Source organism: Syzygium oleosum, unplaced genomic scaffold (assembly GCF_021117445.2).
Source record: "Syzygium oleosum isolate NSW1041296 unplaced genomic scaffold, Sole_v2.1 Sole_v2.04, whole genome shotgun sequence".
NCBI lineage: Eukaryota > Viridiplantae > Streptophyta > Magnoliopsida > Myrtales > Myrtaceae > Syzygium > Syzygium oleosum.
Window position 1 is genome coordinate 4,304,530 of NW_026607488.1, and position 18,317 is coordinate 4,322,846.

The 18,317-nt window shown below is 41.4% G+C and overlaps 4 protein-coding genes across 6 annotated transcripts; all 4 read left to right on the plus strand.

Moving 5' to 3' along the window:
• The first annotated feature begins 373 nt into the window (after positions 1-373).
• Positions 374-1,770, plus strand: LOC115674369 (uncharacterized). The gene is made up of 2 exons (XM_030596741.2): positions 374-934; positions 1,384-1,770. Exons 1-2 carry the CDS (start codon positions 588-590, stop codon positions 1,403-1,405), a joined length of 369 nt encoding a protein of 122 aa, XP_030452601.1. The 5' UTR covers positions 374-587; the 3' UTR covers positions 1,406-1,770.
• Positions 1,771-3,385: 1,615 nt separating this feature from the next.
• On the plus strand, positions 3,386-4,187 carry LOC115674493 (probable aquaporin TIP2-2). The gene is made up of 2 exons (XM_030596885.1): positions 3,386-3,545; positions 3,943-4,187. The coding sequence occupies exons 1-2, from the start codon at positions 3,386-3,388 to the stop codon at positions 4,185-4,187; spliced, it is 405 nt and encodes a 134-aa protein (XP_030452745.1).
• Positions 4,188-5,037: 850 nt separating this feature from the next.
• LOC115674368 (probable magnesium transporter NIPA9) lies at positions 5,038-9,773 on the plus strand. 3 transcript variants are annotated; one of them, XM_030596736.2, is made up of 9 exons: positions 5,045-5,355; positions 5,876-5,974; positions 6,225-6,354; positions 6,848-6,936; positions 7,597-7,653; positions 7,766-7,824; positions 8,261-8,381; positions 8,696-8,844; positions 9,289-9,773. In XM_030596736.2, exons 1-9 carry the CDS (start codon positions 5,245-5,247, stop codon positions 9,506-9,508), a joined length of 1,035 nt encoding a protein of 344 aa, XP_030452596.1. In that variant the 5' UTR covers positions 5,045-5,244; the 3' UTR covers positions 9,509-9,773. The 3 variants fall into 3 exon arrangements, with proteins under 3 accessions (XP_056166660.1, XP_030452599.1, XP_030452596.1); XM_056310685.1 differs by lacking the exon at positions 8,696-8,844 and having other exon boundaries at positions 5,038-5,355; XM_030596739.2 differs by lacking the exon at positions 7,597-7,653 and having other exon boundaries at positions 5,043-5,355.
• Positions 9,774-12,510: 2,737 nt separating this feature from the next.
• On the plus strand, positions 12,511-15,329 carry LOC115674370 (protein IQ-DOMAIN 6). The gene is made up of 5 exons (XM_030596742.2): positions 12,511-12,967; positions 13,092-13,346; positions 13,897-14,124; positions 14,243-14,356; positions 14,464-15,329. Exons 1-5 carry the CDS (start codon positions 12,902-12,904, stop codon positions 15,166-15,168), a joined length of 1,368 nt encoding a protein of 455 aa, XP_030452602.1. The 5' UTR covers positions 12,511-12,901; the 3' UTR covers positions 15,169-15,329.
• Positions 15,330-18,317: the final 2,988 nt, after the last annotated feature.

Here is an 18,317-nt window from a genome sequence, read left to right on the forward strand (position 1 = left end):
TTGTTATGTAGGCTCAGATAAAAGAATGTACAGACACCCTTCCTCTCTTTTATGGACTGCGGAAAATATCCCTCTGTGAAAACCGTGTGTGTTGGTTTTTGTTTTGCTTATTTTAATTTCTGTCCGAGTATCTGTCACCAATTACAGAACTTTCTCTTTCCATACTTCTTTCATTTGCTTAAACATATGAAATTGAATAAGATAGTATATTCCAGATGCCTCCTATGACTTGGTCAAAAACAAGAAACAGATTAGTCATCAGCAGGATGGGTTAACGTGTACAGATAATCAACAATTCATAAAGTTATTTCTAAAGTCTCCAGACAGGAACTTCAAAATGTCATTATTTTTGGAGGAAAAGTCCAAACCTATCGCAGCCATACCATACTCAAAAGTCAATATCTTGGTTGGACACCACATTTTCTTCCATCACGGTATCATCCTCATCGTCTCTCTGTGCATCTCTCTTCCCATCTCCGTCTCATTTCCTTCTGAAACTCCAATTTTTTCAAGAAAAAATCAAAGACTCAAGACCCAACACCCATCAACCATCACCTACCGCCACCAAGGCTTCAGTCTTGTAATCCATGGCAGATTACAACTACAATCACAGCAGATCAAAGTCCTATGGAGGCCCTAACATGATGCAGTTGCAGCCATACTATGGACCACCACCACAATCACACAGTGACCTCAGGTCTTATAGTGCATCATATGCACAGACAGACATGTGGGGCACTTACAGCAACAATAACTTCAACAGGGACTTGAAGCTGAAGAAAGGGAAGAGCACATCTGGGTCAACCTCAAAGTCATGGAGCTTCACTGACCCTGAGTTCCAGAGGAAGAAGAGGGTGGCTAACTACAAGATGTATGGGGTTGAAGGCAAGGTGAAAGGGTCTTTCAGGAAGAGCTTCAGGTGGCTCAAGGATAGGTACACACGGGCGGTTTATGGTTGGTGGTGAGAAATTAGATGTTGGGGTTGTCGTTGAGTCCTTTTTTGGTCTGCAAATTTGGTTCTGTGAAATATGTTTATGATGAATCTTTGATTTTCCAAAAGGGGGTCTCTTTCACTTTGGAGGGATGTATTCATGAGTGTAGGGTATATGGATTGGACAATTGGCATGAATTGTAAATTAGTGGCACCGGTAGTTGTTAATCCAATCGTTTGCAATCTTCTCCCAGGGCTTAAAATTTATCGGCATGTGTATCTTGTTTCGGTGGACTCGGTATAAGCAACTTCATTCATGCCTTTTGATTCAACCTGTAGTTTCTGCAGAATTGAGTTGTTATGATTAGGTGATGTCTTTGGTTTCTTGCTAGACTCGCCCCACGGTATCATGGTTAGGAAGTCCCTCATCTTTTCTCTATTTGCCTGTTCAGGTTCTCATTGTCGTTGAAGTAGTTTAACAACTGCTGTGACATCCTTCATTGTGAATCGGTGTACTTCTTCATGATTGATCACCAATATGCCTATTGATGTCCACAAACTCAACCTTCTCTGTCAACGAATTGTCGAAGTGATCTATCCCGCAGCAACTCGAGGGACAAATTCTTTTGTTTTTCCTGATATATCTGATGGACACTATCGATTAAGTTCAGGTGGATTCGTCATAAGCAAGGCTTGTCTTGTTGGAGAGTAAACTATAACTGGGTATCCTCCTGGACACATTGTGTCATCAAGTCTGGTGTATACTGGTAAATTATCACATTGCGCTCTTTCCCTCTTTTGTTTTACCAATTATAGTGGAACATGTTCCAGCTGTTGTATGTCTGTTTCTTCACTTTTGCTCGCACTGGTTGGTAAATAGAGCACAAAACACAAGACAATGTTTGGTACATGATCCGTCCCAATTTAGTTATGCAGTCTTTTCTCCATCGGTGGAACTGTCTTGAATCCCATGTGCCTGTGAACTGAAAACAGCAAGACGTAGCAAGTTTGAGTGCTCCATATGGCCAGACTCAATCTGCTTCTTTATTGACACCGTCATGGATTGACTCAGTTGTTTGACTAGACTCATTGCATACCCGTAATTACTCTATGCCTCCTTATATCTTGCTATCTTCGATTGAAAGGAGGCTGCCGAACAATCCGATACACCAGTTTGTGCACCACTCATGCGCTTTAAATTCCTTGTCACTCTTCCCATAGAAATCTACAACTAAGAAATATTATCTTGATCTCTGCTCGATACTGTCGTTGGATGTTTGCTCAGTGAGTACTGTGAGATGTGAAGAAGTTAATCAGGGGGTTAATGTCTGCCAGTTGAACCAATGCTCAGATAACACTGAAGGCTCGAGAATGGAAGGGTCCTTGACATGCCATTACTTTCTGAAATTGGAACAGTCAATTACCAATTCTCAGAATTAACATAGCTCGACTCTCAATTGCATCATTCCGTGATACTCTGGCGCTGTCCGCTCTGTAAACCCTTGCCTTTTTATCTGTACCGGTACCCTTTTTGTTAAACCTGGATCGTACTAGATATCCTCCATAACTTTCTTTCAATTTATCGGCATGTTTCTGATAGAGTTGGTCACCATTCGACGGTCACTTATCCAATGAAGCAGGTGAGTTTCTTACTAAATGTGACTTTTGCGAGTATGGTACTTTCATACTCACTGAATCGTGTTCGTTAACTGTTTATGTGGCGTGGTTTTTGTTTCCTCACGCGTGTTGACAGTATCGAACCGAGAGAAAACGTGACAATCAAATGTATGCTCTTTTACTATCCAGGTAGAAAGGCTTACATAATCCCTGGTGGATTGGTAACAAGCGTGAAAACTTTATGTGACTAAGGTTTTGTACATTTCGGCGGAAAATGAATTTGGAAAGCGATCATTCTTTTGGGAAATATTATTCGGATCATTCATTTTCCTCCGCGAGACAAATGTATCCTAACTCCTGGAATGCATTACATCCGTCCAAATGATGGTTGTGTGAATTTTAACATCGGTCCAAGGATGCGATTAGGGGACGGCATACATTCGTTTCATTAGGCAGTCAAACTTTCTAACTTTTCGGCCATAGTTTCATGACGACAACAAAAGAACTCGTGCCCGCACCCAATTCAAGCGTTTTGAACTTAAAAGTTCGCCAGCCTAATAGAAATACATCTAAATTAAAATTTACCAACCTAATAAAGAAACGCAAAAAAAGAGAGTTTTGAAAAACAACTGTTAACGCCAAAACCTCGGCCCTCTAATCCCATGATCAAGGAAAGTGGTTAACTCCAGACAGTTACCTCTTTTGACAGTGATGAACGTGTTAGAACAGAGCCTTAGAAAAGACACCCACTACCTTCAATCCATCAGTACGTGCAGCGAAACTACTCCCTTCGATAAAAAAAAAAAAAAGGGGCATAAATACCGAAATCCAAAAGCCATGAGAGTGATCGAAGTCTCTTCCTTCCTGAGAGCGGGTTCCCTATTCCTCGACGTCATGGAAGAGCTGTTCAGCAAGTCCTCCCTCCGGTCCAACCTCGCCGAGTTCGTCTCCGCCTTCATCTTCGTCTTCGCCGGTGTCGGCTCCGCGATTGCCGCCAGTATGTTCTCATAGAGCTTGCATCGCACAGATTTCATGAGAATATACTATCAGTAGGAACCGTTGTCGAACTTCTGTATCATATCATAATCTAAGTGACTACAATTGATCTTAAGCATGGGTAATGGAGAGAAAGAATTTGGGTTTCGATTGATTTTAACTATGGCTGATAATAAATGTAGTTAGTTTGCGGTTTTAATATAGCCTCCTAGCAGAGTCGCTATGGAAATGGAAAAGATAGATTTTGGAAGACATTATTAGCAAACTTGATAATGAATTTGGCACTAGTATTATCTATGATTTCTAGCATAGTTGGTTATGAGCATCATGAATTGAACGTATGTTAGCGAGAGCTTCTATGAGAATTTTACTTAGATGTTCGAAACCGACTTTACTAGGCATGTCGGCAGCCCCCGCAGCCGGGGCCACCGGTGAGAATTGCCACGTCCTGGCGGTGGCCGTAGCGCATGCTTTTGCCCTGTTCACGGCAGTGTTCACGTCGGCGCACATCTCTGGCGACCACGTCAACCCGGCGGTCACGGCCGGGTTGGTGATGGGAGGCCACGTCAGCATTTTGAGCGGCGTTTTGTTTCTGCTTGGCTCAGCTCTTGGAATCCACCATAACCTTAAAATTCGTAAATAAATCATTTAATTGTCAAGCATCTCAAAATTAACTATATTCGAGGCTCACGCCAGAAAAAATAAGATTTGAAACCAGTCACTTAAGACGTGTTGGCATTTGAGGAAGATGACCCAAATTTCTCATTTGATTGAGGTTTCTCCAAAGAAAAAAAGCAAACTATAATTTAAATAGAACAAAAATGATAGGAAATGATAGGAATTTGAGGTGAACAAAAAAAAAAAAACCAAATTCTAACTATTCGAATTGAGGTGGAAATTTAAATCTGCATTAAAGCAAATGATAGGAATTTTATAGGAGTTCAGTTGTCTATCGTTATCCACTTAATAAGCTGATTAGTTAGATCAATAAGGTTTTACATAGGAAGCAAAGGTTGCCATTTAAGATGTTTGGCCAGAAGCAACAGCTTACTTCTTCTATGTATGACTTTCCTTTCAATTTAAATATGGAAAAAATCTATATCCAATCTTCAAGGAAAATATAAGAAAAAAAAGGAGGTATATTATTTAAAATATTTAATCTCAGTACACGTTGAAAAGTTTCGAGTGCTTCAAATGAAAATCAAAATCAAATGGCGGCAATTGCAAGATCCGGTCGCCATATTGTAACTCATCAAAGTTCTCCCAAAACCAAAAACCTCGAGCGTCGTAAAAGCCGAACAAAATCATCAATCCTCTTGCAAAAAACAAAAAGCAAATGTACAAAATTCATAGTTGAACCCAACCATGTTTTTTTTGTGGTCTTTTTTAAATTTTATTTATATCCTTTTCCTTTCCCTTTCTTGGGTAAAGACCTTAAATTGGCCGTACCATTTTTAAGGCGCCTTCCTCGTGCATCAAGATCAGGCTGACACAACTATATATAAAATCTGGAGAGAGAGAGAGAGAGAAGTGGAGGTAAACGTGAAGCATAACCAGAATCAAGAACCTCCGAACGGTGTATTACCCAATCCAAATCCGAGAAAGGTCGGATCTTGCGGATCCATTTCCCTTCTTCTTCATCTCTCTGCTTCTGGGTCGCTTTCTTCAGGGAGAGATATCGAGAAGCGAGGGAGAGGGAGATGTGGGAGTCGATTTGCCTGACGTTGGTGGCCACCGCGGGCAACAACATCGGGAAGGTCCTTCAGAAGAAGGGCACCGTCATCTTGCCCCCGCTCTCTTTCAAGCTCAAGGTGGGTCCTTCTTCGTTCGTGGCCCTTTCTTCGTTCGTGGGTCTTGGGTCGATTGTTGTTGTTGGTATAGATTATGTGTTGTTGGGTTTGAACGCATTGCATATTTTGCGCGAGCAAAACTGGCTTTTGATGTTAGGATGGTAGTTGTTCCCATATCCAAATGTGAAATTAGCAAATGGGTCGTCGAGGTTCGATGTTTGTTGATTATAAAGGATAATTATAGGTGTTGGCTGAGGTGTTTCTATTGGGATTCGAGGAAATCTCAACTCTGTTGAATTCCTATGCTGTTTTCTTATGTCAAAGCATTGCTGTTCCTCATTGGGATGCTCGATAGCATAGGTACGACTTCCCTGGAAGTTAAAGAAGTTGAAGCACTATATTGCCATGCCGTTATCGATCTTTTAATTATAGGGTGCATTTCCTGTGCAATTTGGAACTTTGGGTAGGCTTTTTTGATGAGGAAACTGAGTTCTTGTTAGCATTGGCTCTTGGCTGACTGACTCTATTCCCTTATTTGTAGGTTATCAGGGCATATGCTCTCAACAGAGATTGGGCTGTTGGGTTTCTGATGGACATACTTGGAGCGTTGCTGATGTTGATAGCTTTATCTCAGGCTCCAGTAAGTCCGTGCTTGTGTGAGCATTCCATGTGAATGTCCCTATCTTGCGCAAGTAATATTCTAAGTCCATATCGGAGTTGGGGCGACTTACCTATTAACGACTCTAAAGTCAAGTTTTGTCCTGTTTCTACTTCTTAAATTTGTTTGTGTCCCTGCAGTGATATGCATGGGCACTTGTGCTTGTGTGTGCATGTAAACACGTGAGAGAATGTTGAATTTGCTCATTTTGCTAACTATATTGTGATTACAGGTGTCTGTTATTCAGCCGGTTTCGGGTTGTGGACTAGCTATTCTTTCAGTGTTCTCTCATTTTTATTTGAAGGAAGTTATGAATGTGGTTGACTGGTTGGGGATCACATTGGCGGGAATTGGTACCATAGGTAACATGAGTTGATTGTCTTTCTTTTTTATAATACGTATCACAAAGAATTTTATAATTTATTTTTGTCTCTGATGCTGGTAAGATTGCTGTAAAGTGGTGAGATGCTTATACTCTATAGGTGGATTTTTTGGATTTATGTATCCTTGGTTAATAAAATTAGTAGATCGTAACTTGCCAAATAAAAAAAAGAGTGCATTGTGGCACCGAAGGGCTCACCTGGCTCTTTGCCTAGATATGAGCATAGTATTCCAACCCCTTCTCAGTTTTCCCTGCCAAAAATCAATAAGAGAAAAAGATATGAAAGAGAAACATAAGTATATTTAATTATAGAATTAGTGCTCTCCTCTGATTCTTTCTTGTCCACCAAAAGTGATTTTTCATAGATTCATTCTGGACTAATCTGCCACAGCATTGAAATTTTTTTAGAAAATTAAGACATTTGCTTTGATGACTAGCAAATAGACACTTTTCATATGGATTTCTATTTGCAGGAGTTGGGGCCGGAGGTGAGGAGCAAGTGGCTTCTGCAATATCAATTTTCCATTTGCCATGGCTAGCATTCATAGTTGCAGTCTTGTTTGTAGGTATTCTATCCTAGGCACCTTTAATTGGCTTGTTTTTACAGCATAATCACACATTTAGGCATTTTTGACTTTGTCAAATATGTTACATATTACTTGATGTCGAATATGTGAACTTGTTTGTTTCTTTAGCCTGTAGGTCCATTATTTCGGAGTTTGGTACTTATGTCAGTTATTGAGACTTTTATTCGTGTTTTGCATTTTCACACACATTAAACTGTAGAGAAGTAAGTGTGATGCATGGATGCATACAAGCCTATGATTCTCGCTTCATAGATGTGCCCCATCCATTTTGGAAAGCAGTTCTTGGCCTTCCCAGATCAGTCAAAGCATAAGATTAAAAGAGAAGAGGTTGGATGTTAATACACTGATTCATCTAACATGTAATTTCTTTAGCTGCTGAAGTTAGTAATTGAAGTGTGTAGGATATCCCGAATATTGTGTAGCGACACCCTTCCCTACTCTTTTCCTTATAATAACGGGATAATATGATTCAATTGATGCTTTTGATCGGATGTACTGGTATCACTCATGAAAAGATACAAATTACTCCATTAATTGTTTTTTATTTTAGGCTGCCTGATTAGGCACACCTCTTCTGTGAAACATATGTCAATTAATTTCCAATGTAAAAAACCTGACGGAATTATTTGGAAAAGGTACTGCTCAATGCGTGGCTTCGCATTTTTAGACGACATCGCAGGCAGCAGGAGATGGTAAGATGGGGGGGGTCAAACGATTTAAAGTTCTCATAAGTGTGCTTTTTCACTGAGTGCTATCTAGGCATCTGAAACTCTACGTCTCTTGTGACCCTGTCTTGTGGAGCAGATGGAATATGAAGTTGTTGAAGAAATTATATATGGCTTGGAATCTGGCATTCTGTTTGGGTAATAATCTATGTTGACCTTAGCACTTACGAATTCTGTTCCTTTTGCTTTACTAACTATTTATTCATATCTGATTATCCACGTATTACACAAAAGATTGTGCTAAGCATGCATCTACCAAAGGTTTGCAGTTTTTCTTGTCAATGCTGTTGATATACTCACCACTGATTTGGAGACTAATTGATTTGAGTTTAATTGACTTAACACCTTCTCATTGATGAGGTCATATTGGACAACTATGAAACATTGGAATGTTACACTGTTTAACATCAACATGGAGCTTTAACGCATTCAAAAGCAGAAATAAGTTTAGACTTTAAACCCATTCAGAAGCAAAATAAGTTCAGAAAGGAAATTATGTCTTGTTATTTAAATTTGCTTCTCTTCTTTCTTTTCGTTTTGGAAAACAAAATCATGAAAGGAACCTCTGTTGCAGGATGGCTTCTGTTGTATCGAAGATGGGGTTTCTTTTCATGGAGCAAGGTTTCTCTAGGATGCTGGTTCCTGTGTGCATTGGAATCAGCATATCTTGCAGCGGTACAGGGTTTTTCTACCAGGTATGTGTTTAGCCTGCCGATATGGGGGTCATTTCATATGATGGTGACCTCGGATCTAAATTCTATAGCTTTTCAAGAAGTAGAATTTGCTGTTATTCTAGTTGATACCTTAATCACACTGTATTTTTTGTAGTTATCTTATGACAAAGACGATAGCTTTTCCCTTTTTTGTGCTTTTATTGGATGTTGGGTCAATATGGAAGTCTTTTTTGAGAATTTTCTGTGCTTGTATATTCTCTGTGGTGAACCTGCATAGAGTGGGTATAATTTCATTGTACTTGTCTGAATGAGTGAAACGGCGTTCTTTTCAATAGACTCGTGGTTTAAAGCATGGGAGGGCAATCGTTGTATCTACATGTGCTGCAGTGGCATCAATCGTGAGTGGTGTGCTAGCCGGCATGTTGGCACTGGGTGAGAAGTTGCCTTCAGCACCAGCGGCGCGACTTTTACTTTTGCTTGGATGGTAAGGGGAGGCACCTCTGATTTACAGAAGAACACATAATATATGTAATGTGTGTTTTGACCCTTGATCTTTTAAATTGTATGAGCTCACCACAATGCTTTCCTTCCCTTAATATCGTAAATTGAAGTACAAGAGCATCATAGGATTTGCTTTTTCTAAAAGCCAATTTCAATTCAGTTAAAAAACTACTGCGAGAAAGAAAAGTGCAATCTTATGTTTGTATGTAGGCACTGCATGAGGTAACATATCCATGAATCCTTTATACAAATAGTTAGGAAGAGTGTAAAACTTAGGGAGTTCAGCCATGAGCTAAGTTGATAGTCTGTGGTGCTTTTGCTTTCTTTCTTTGGCAATACTTATCAGTTGGGTGGTTTGAACCGCTGATTGAGGTTACCAATGCATTGCAGTGTCGGTGATGTTTCTTAGTTAAATTTCCTTGTGCAGGCTGCTCATCATTGTAGGTGTAATTTTGCTCGTGAGCTCAGCACGGCTGGTTCGACTCCTCCCGCGGAGATTTCGACAACTCGTCCCAAGTGGAGTTGGTCGAAATTCTGGCCTGAGACGCTCAGGATCTGTCCATGCCAAAGATACCAGTCCAAGTGCTGTCATCCATGCAGCCACATTGCACCATCTGATAGCTTCACCTTCTAAAGAGAAGGCTTGAAGCTAATACGGAGTTAGCACAGTTCAACTTTATACGCTAAAAGTCTCGCTCACATTCTTGTGCATGATCTGTTTTGCACTTATTCTTTTGAAGGGTAGGGTGTACAGTTATAGTCCATTGCCTTATCCATTTTCTGGAGGGCATTAAATATTAGAGTTCATTCTTTCTTTGAGAGAACTCACCTCATCTTTTCCAAAGTACCACACTTTTCTGTTCCGAATACATTTGTCAGATATTATTGGCTCTAGAGATTTCTTTCGGTGAATATGGAAGTTTATCTCAAAACTCTTGCACTGCATTAGCTAGCAAAAGACCCGTCGCCGTCGCCATAGACTGTATATCTAACACTGGCAATCACATGGTGAACCAACAAAAGAGGTCAGGTATTTTCTTTGGCAACTCGCCCAACAAATATGTTTGCTTGATGTCGCGCTTCCTCACAATGAAGTAGTTCCCTTTGCCGAAGAAATATGCATTGGTGAAGTTATGGATATTGCAGTGCCCAGAGTTCCTAGTCTTGCAGATGTAAATGAAGAGTGGACCATCCATTTAATTGATACATCCATTTCGCGCTCAGAAAAGGCCATGAAGGTGCCATTTTGACTCTTTCAGAGACGCATGTGTAAAGGGGCTCCAGTTTCTGAGTTGGCCTGTGTCTTGCCCTTTTCCGTGGCCTACTGCAAGTGGAGTTGGTCCCCAAAAGGGGCATGTGTGATGTGTCTTTAAGAAATTGTACCGTGGTTTTGATCAGCTGATTTGATAGTAGGTGAATCATTTATGTTGGGATCTTTTTTTTGTCTTTCGGACCATCATCATCTAGGTCGAAAATTCCGTAGTTCTGCACGGAAAACGGCTGTGATTGGGATGTTCCTCCACACCGACGACTTGTGCACGCAAACTAACTTTTCGAGACTGCCCAAATCGTAGAAACCTGCTGATTTCGCGACGGACGTTCGGGTTTAAGAATCTGAGCACGATAGACTTCTTTGGGATTAGATACTTAGAAAGGCTACTGAGTCTGTGATGCCGATTCTGAGTAGAGTCACAGCACATCAGGCGAGGCATGGGAATTTGCGAAGGCCACCTAATGTAGTTGTCTTATTCTCGTGGTTTGAAATGTTGCTCCACGCTCTCCTTAACACTTTTCACTGGCACAGTCCATGTCAAGTCACCCTCTTCACATGTTGTTATCAACTGAATTTTATACCAAAGTCTATATGAAGCTGTATTTTGGGGTTCTTGAAATTATTGTCGAATTTGATGGAATTCTTGAAAGATCTCAGCTGGGTAAGTCAGGACCATCTCCAAATATTTATACCATGTCAATCCAAGGGATGGTGACAAAACAAAAGGGGGAGCAGTAAGCCCCAGGTGTCAACGCCTGACAGAGGTAGAAAATCCAAACCGTTTTTATATAATCTCAAGTAACGACAGAATAATTCGCACCGAATGTTGGAAAATTTTCACCTTTTGCTTGTCCCTTTCCTGGCACATTCATCGACGGAGTGATTTAAATAGAGCTGTATAAGGTTGAATTTCTTTCAAGAAATTTTCATTCTTTTGTTGCCCTCCTACCACACGTGGGAGATTAGCTTTTCTGCTAATGACATTGAAAAGAAGAAAGAATTACCATGAGTGCCAAAACATTGCAATACAGAGTTAAAAGACGATAGCGAATGGACAACTATGTCATGATAGTGTATGTACAATTGAGAGATAACATACATGGCAACATCAGGAATTCAGTCATTTCTATATATTCCACACCGCTTTTACAGCATAGCAATTTTATATATGTAAATTCCACGTGTAAACAGAGCATAGAGCATTAAACTGTTGATATAATAGATTGACTAAACTTCACTATTTTTCCATATTCCTTTAAACAAACATAGGTCTATCGCTCTTTTTGCCAAGTAATGTTATAAGGATCTTCATGGACCTTTGCAATCATGCCTAGAAAAACCACATTCATATTAATCGAAAACATCGACTTCATTTTGTTTGGCACTTGTGTTTTGCTTTATCATACGCACGGGAATAACAAAGTCGAGTCTTTCCACCAAGCACAGTCCATAATTTTTAAATTTAGGACGATTCAAAACCATGCAAGAGGGACGCGGATTATGAGATCAAACCCAACTCGTGGAAGCATAATCATGGATTTTGGTTTAGTGAAGAAAACTTCCTCGGTCATTTCCAAGAACATTTTATCTCGAATATTATTAGAGTGTAATGGAAAAAAAGTGTCATAATCCTCGAGGACGAGTAGAATGCCCTAAATCGATTGAACACCCAAGTCATCAATAAACATAAAAGGGCATATGCATTATACATCGAACGAAGAGGACCACATTCTTCATTCATTCTTCTTTTTGATATCTGTCTTCATCACGATGTGGCCCCAAGTCCCAACTCGAATCCAAGCAAATACTGTTTCTGATTTTACATCGCTCAAAATTCGAAGGCACCAAAGTTTTGACAGGGCAAGAATTGCAAGAATTGTGCAATCAAAGTCATGAGGCCCTCTTCCCTCGTTTAAGCGAGACCCCCAGATCTTTGACAGCACTGACTCGAGAGATCTCTTGTCCCCTTCTTTTTGTTCTCTTTCCTACCTGCACCAAACGGGACGTGCCTTTTCATGAACAGACGACAAACCTCTTCCTTCTTTCTATATTTTATCTTTCCTTCCACGGAGGACGTGGCTTCAGTAGCCAGCGATTTTTAAAAAAATTTGTTTCCACCGAGCAACAGTGTTGAGTCTCCACATGCCGAGACAAAAAAATAATGCAGCATGCAGGCACAAACTATTGGCAAGGGGCACTGGCCATGGATTCGAGCGGGACGATGCTTTCTTGTCTCCATTTTTTGTTGCTTTTGAATTTCAAAAAACCATCGCACCCCCAAACGGCTCGTCGGTTTTGGAGCATTGGCCTGTCCCGGGCCTGACGCTCTGCACGCTACACAAAACCAACCCACGACCACGACCTCCCAAAGCCACCATTTCTATAACTTAACCCTCTCTCTCTCTCTCTCTCTCTGATTTAAATGTGCCACCATCTACTCTTCTCTTTCTCCCTGGGCAATCTTTGCTCTTTATGAAGCTTTATAGTTACTCCCACTCTCTCTTTATTACCCATTTTCTTGTTCCTGTCCCCTCTTGCTTCCGTGACCCTTTGACTGCTGCTTCACATCTTCTCTGCCACTTCAGTTTCTAGTCTGAAACTGGGTTCTTCAGCTCTCTTTCAAGTCATTTTCCTTGCATAGCAACACCTCCTCTTCCTCCATGTGAGCTCTTATCTCCATTGCCAGGGTTGGAGATCACATCACCAGAGAAAGTTCTGATTTTTGAGGTGTTGCAAGCTCTTTTCTGAAGTTAGTGCATCTGCGCAAATGGGTGCTTCAGGCAAATGGGTGAAAGCTCTCATAGGTCACAAGAAGCCCGAGAAAGAAGACCATGTGAGCCTCAAGCATCGCGCTTAAGAAAAGTTCAAAACTTTGATATCTTCAATCTTGCTTCTACTTGTTGGTTTTGCACACTGTTCTATAGGCCTAAGCTCCTCCTCTGTCTCTTTCTCTACAGCAAAAGGGAAGCTCTAAGGGCAAGAAATGGAAGCTATGGAGGGGCTCATCAGGAGATCTGGGGTCCTCATGGAGTGCATTTAAAGGGAAGCACTATGCAGCATCTGATGGGTCTAACAATGGTTCATCACCAGGTCTTGCTAGTGCCTTTTCTGCTGCAATGGCAACAGTGGTTCGAGCTCCTCCGAAGGACTTCAGGGTTGTGAGGCAGGAATGGGCTGCCATCAGGATACAGACCGCTTTCCGTGGATTCTTGGTGAGTGGGTCGCTCATGGATTCTCTTATTGAAAGTGTTTACTCTTCTTATAGTGATGCTTGATGCTAAATGCCGAAAAATTGTGAAGATGGTCTGCTGACCGAGTCCCTTCACTTTGGCTGATTCAGATTTGCATTCTCTGATTGAGAAACTATTGGTTTAGTCATAAAGTTTTTAGCTTTTCCTAAAATAATTAAGCAACGGTTTTCTTTATTTTTTGCACCCACTTTATGAGATTGTGAAGGGATGTGATTTGATTTTAAAGCAGTGGGTCTTGTTGCACTTGGGTTGCTGTTACATACTTGCCCTGTATATAGTCCACAGAGCAGCATAACCGGCTTGCAGTTGCTGACTGTCTGAATCTTCAGTTGATTGTTGAAACTTGAATTGAATATATTATATGATGTTCAAGGATGGAGAAGGTAATCATGAGCTGAGCTCAGATAAGATTATGTTCGACAAATAACAATGTTCCTAGGATTCAGAATTTGTATATTTATCTGGCAATGGGTGCTTTTCTCTTAGATTTATCCGTGTAAGTAAAATGCAGGCCAGAAGGGCATTGAAGGCCTTGAAAGGAATCGTGAGGCTTCAAGCTTTGGTTCGTGGGAGACAAGTGAGGAAGCAGGCGGCCGTCACACTGAGATGCATGCAGGCTCTTGTTCGAGTCCAGGCCCGTGTGAGGGCACGCCGTGTCCGAATGTCCATCGAGGGCCAGGCAGTGCAACGAATTCTTGATGAGCATCGAAGCAAGGCTGATCTCTTAAAACAAGCTGAGGTATCAAATATCCAAAAGCATATAAATTTACTCGAGATGATCTCGATTTTCTTTTTTTTTTTGCATTCAAGAAACTTCATGAACTCAGAAGTCTAAGTTATGCATCTTTAATGTTCAGGAAGGGTGGTGTGATAGTAAGGGAACACTTGAAGATGTCAAAGCAAAGTTACAAATGAGGCAAGAAGGGGCTTTCAAAAGAGATAGAGCAATTGCATACGCCCTTGCTCAAAAGGTAACTAGATTAACATTTGATGACATTCTAGTCTCTTATTACATTGACTCAATCTCTGGCATAAGCATGCTGAGTAATTTCTTGGATAATGCTTGCATATGTGGCAGTGGAAATCAAATGGCGATGCAAATTCCAGACCACTTGGGTCAGCGCCCGCTCTCAAGTCGTATGAGTTTGACAAAAACAGCTGGAACTGGAGCTGGTTAGAACGGTGGATGTCGGCCAAGCCATGGGAGACCAGATTGATGGAACAATCCCACTCCGACCAGTTGGAAACAACTGCTGCTCCGAAGACTTTCTCAGACTCTCCTCTAGGCCCACAATCAAAATCTTTCGAACCACCTTCTGTTAAAGTTCGGAAGAGTAACATGACCACTAGAATTTCTGCAAAGCCTCCCCTAGCTGGACGTGCCACTCGGTCATCCTCGAGCCCGAGTTCTGACTACCTCTATGATGAGAGCTCGCCTTCATCTTCATTTTGTATGTCTATGACCCCGTCCTCAGGAAACAATGGCTTGATGTCGGAGAAATTGGATGGTAGTAGCCATGGGAAGCCAAGTTATATGAACTTGACCGAATCTACCAAGGCAAAGCAGAAGACCGGAAGTCATCTGTCAAGGAGGGTGCAGAGACAATCCATGGATGAGTTCCAGTTTGTTGCACTTTCAGCAGGGTTATGCGGCAATGGGGATTTGAAAAGCGGTGCTGGTTGTGACCCCTTGTTGATGAATTTCTCGAGGCCACTTAATCAGATGACCGGGTTGGATAGGAATTTGAAGGTGATGGAGAGGGAGAATTGCTTGTATTATTAGAGATTCACGTAGTTGTCCTTTTTGGGCTTTTGGTTCTTATTTGTGGGTAATGTAAGCTCAACAACTTGGTGGTTTCAAAGAGTTCGGTGTGTTACTTGACCTGTAAACAGTTCTTCCTGTAATTTTTTGCATTTGAAGATCTAGCACAAAACCAACTGAAATTCCTAGAGGTTCCAGCATTGGATTTTGAGGTGACGCTCATGACTCGAGGGATAGCTCCACAGGTTCACACTTAAAAATCACCTAAGTTGAGCATCCTAAAACCAGATGTGTTCACTATATTATTCGCTCAGCTGTTGTAAAAAAATGCAAACGTAGCGTATTCTGCTGTACAGAGTGGATGCAAATATCTTGAGGTCTTTCTTTTTGTAAAGCTTATGTTCATGTTGACAATCGCAGCGATGGAGTACATTTTGTTGTGCGTCAGGAGGCTCAAATCTGTGTTCTATATAGTCTTTTACCAGGAGAAAAAGAAGGTTTAGGTTCATTCAGAAGTTGCAGTGGTTTTGTAAGCTATGTCCTTCGTATTCAACTCCCCTCAGGGAAGCTGGAGGTCCTGAGTTGCTACAGTTCCAGTGGTTTCTTTGAGAGCCTTGCCATCAATCCAACAAAAAATGGCGAAACTGCGCAGTTGAGTTGAGACTCGTACAATCTACAATACAGACAGTACATGGTTCTTGAATGTCAAGGATTCGTTGTTGCCTTTGTATTTCGTGTGAAGAGAAGTTCTGCTGGGCCTTTGCTTGAATCAGACGGGAATCCATGCCGTTGGCTGCGATTCGGGCATCTGATTGTGCAGATAACTTAATTTTTCCCCTTCAGTCATCATGAAAGAATGATCAGTTCCTGTAACCCAAATGGAACTAAGTTAAGATAATAAGACCGAAACCAGAGAGAGCATTAAAGTCCGCATGATGATGGGCGGCGACTCCAGTCCAGAATAGAGAGACTCTGAATAGTTGTTCTCCTCCTCCCATATTCACGCCACAAAGCTATTTCACGGGACGAATTCTCGCCCCGATGCTACCTTTTTCTTCTCATCCTTCATCACGTTCGCATAGAGGAAAACTCATACGCGACGGCCCTCATCGTCATGCGCCTGTCTCCTTTAGCCACACGGTCACTCTCTCGTGATGTTTAGCGCTTCGTCAAAGGAAGTGCTCGCAGAAGATCAGCTTGTCCCACATCGGCAGCACAAACGCACAACATACAGTTAATAACCCGCGCGCACGTGGGAGACGTTCGCCGAGCTCAGTAACGAGAGCTTGTAACCCGAGTGGGGGTAACAATGTGGTGGAACATGGGCTCCGATCATTCGGGCCGGGCCTGACGTGGCTACTTGCCGGCCCGCCCGTTCCAAGCCGAGAGCTGGCCCATGTGGTTCGGGCGGAGGCTCGGGCCACGTGGGCCCTAAAGTGGAGGGGCCCGCGTGAGGCTGGCTTCACAGAACAGCGAAAACCTCCCGCTCCCGGCAGTGGAAGGATAACGGGCCGGTGCCACCCAGGCCCGCTGTTGCCCAATGGGCTGAGCCCAACTGAACCACCACTTTTTTGTTTTTGTTCTTTTTTTTTTGGTTTTTTTAATAGAAGATAAACATTTTATTTGAATTAGATAATTTTTTTATTAATTACTACTTTAATTAATTTGATTCGAACTTTAAAAGAAAGAGAGAAGAAAAAGCACCTAGCATGATGACCTAATTAAACTGTCTAAACTACATGAACACATGACAACAATCGGTTCTTTCCATGGTGCCCATCTTCTTTTACGTATAAATGTTGTCTCCACTAAATCATGGTTAAATAGGCTCGAATTAAGTTTAATTTTATTATCGCGAATAAGTCAAAGCCGTTTATAGATGAATGATGAATGCTGTGTGCGCGGGGGGGGGGTGGGTGGTCGACTTCTTTCATCTATCAAATAATCGAAACATAAGTTCAGAAACGTAGATTTATTGATTACGCTAATACGTTATTTGCATCACAGAACATGTTTTTACGCATTTCACTTTGCACGTTTAAAATTGTTTTTACATGTTCAAATACTAGAGCCAACTTCTTAAGCAAGTTATGTCATATAATATATATTTAATAACATGCAATGTTCTAATTTTTAAATTGCGATACGGTAAAAGGAAGGTATTGCATTGAGATTGGACATAAATTTGATACCACAACAACCGAAAGTTGCAATCCACCAATCTAATGATCAGTGAACATTAGCCACATCTTTTTTTTTTCTTTTTTCAAATTTGTAAACTGGGGAACCAAGATGTTAATAGCCAAAAATACTACCTAATTGATTATTGCGCGTCTGATGAATTTCATCTCAATTATTATTAATGGTCAAGGTAATTTAGGCCTTAGATTATGATATTGAATTTTTCCGGAAAGAATATGATAACCGTACTTTTTTGAAAAAAAAAATTGTCAAAAACTCTCGTTTCTTTCTTCATTTAGAAGCGCTTTACTTAACCGGATGAGAAGGTCATCTAAGTTGAGCATCCTAAAGCCAAATGTGTTCTGCTATATTCGCTCAGGTATTTGCGAAAATGCAAATGTAAGCCTGTTCTGCTGTACAGAGAGGATGCAAATAGCTTCGAAGTCTTTCCTATTGTAAAAGCTTATTATGTTCATGTCGACAACAACGATGGAGTACATCTTCTTGTGCGTCGTGACGTTCAAAGCTGTGTTCTATGTTCTTTCGCCGGAAAAAAAGACGAGAAAGGTTTAGGTTCATTCAGAAGGTGCAGCAGTGCGGTGGTTTTGCTAGCTATATGTTCTTTGTATTCAACTCCCTCCCAGGGAAGCTTTCATATCCCGACTTGCTCCAGTTCGAGTGATTTCGCAGATAGGTCCGCTCAGGCTATGGCTTCTTCGAGAGCCTTGCCATCAATCCAGCCAGAAACGGTGAAACTGCACAGTTGAGTTCAGACTCGGTTATTGAGAGGGCAATCTACAGTCCAGTCAGTTTTCTGGCTGTCGAGTGTCGAAGGATTCATTGTTGCACGAGGGCATGTCGCGTGAAGAGAAGTTTTTTGCTGGGCCTTGCCTGAACCAGAAGGGGAAATCCAATGCCGTAGGCCACGGTTCATTCTCTTATGGGGGCATCTGATTGTGCAGACGAAACCGAAAGCAATCGAACGCCGC

What these genes read in the sequence shown, in the direction of transcription:
- LOC115674369 (XM_030596741.2), top strand. Translation starts at nt 588, where the DNA reads ATGGCAGATTACAACTACAATCACAGCAGATCAAAGTCCTATGGAGGC. An exon ending in TTCAGGTGGCTCAAGGATAG is followed by an intron (nt 935 to 1,383) that starts GTACACACGGGC and finishes TTGCCTGTTCAG; the next exon opens with GTTCTCATTGTCGTTGAAGT.
- LOC115674493 (XM_030596885.1), top strand. Translation starts at nt 3,386, where the DNA reads ATGAGAGTGATCGAAGTCTCTTCCTTCCTGAGAGCGGGTTCCCTATTC. An exon ending in CGGCTCCGCGATTGCCGCCA is followed by an intron (nt 3,546 to 3,942) that starts GTATGTTCTCAT and finishes CGACTTTACTAG; the next exon opens with GCATGTCGGCAGCCCCCGCA.
- LOC115674368 (XM_030596736.2), top strand. Translation starts at nt 5,245, where the DNA reads ATGTGGGAGTCGATTTGCCTGACGTTGGTGGCCACCGCGGGCAACAAC. An exon ending in CGCTCTCTTTCAAGCTCAAG is followed by an intron (nt 5,356 to 5,875) that starts GTGGGTCCTTCT and finishes CCTTATTTGTAG; the next exon opens with GTTATCAGGGCATATGCTCT. An exon ending in TAGCTTTATCTCAGGCTCCA is followed by an intron (nt 5,975 to 6,224) that starts GTAAGTCCGTGC and finishes TTGTGATTACAG; the next exon opens with GTGTCTGTTATTCAGCCGGT.
- LOC115674370 (XM_030596742.2), top strand. Translation starts at nt 12,902, where the DNA reads ATGGGTGCTTCAGGCAAATGGGTGAAAGCTCTCATAGGTCACAAGAAG. An exon ending in AGCCCGAGAAAGAAGACCAT is followed by an intron (nt 12,968 to 13,091) that starts GTGAGCCTCAAG and finishes CTTTCTCTACAG; the next exon opens with CAAAAGGGAAGCTCTAAGGG. An exon ending in CATACGCCCTTGCTCAAAAG is followed by an intron (nt 14,357 to 14,463) that starts GTAACTAGATTA and finishes CATATGTGGCAG; the next exon opens with TGGAAATCAAATGGCGATGC.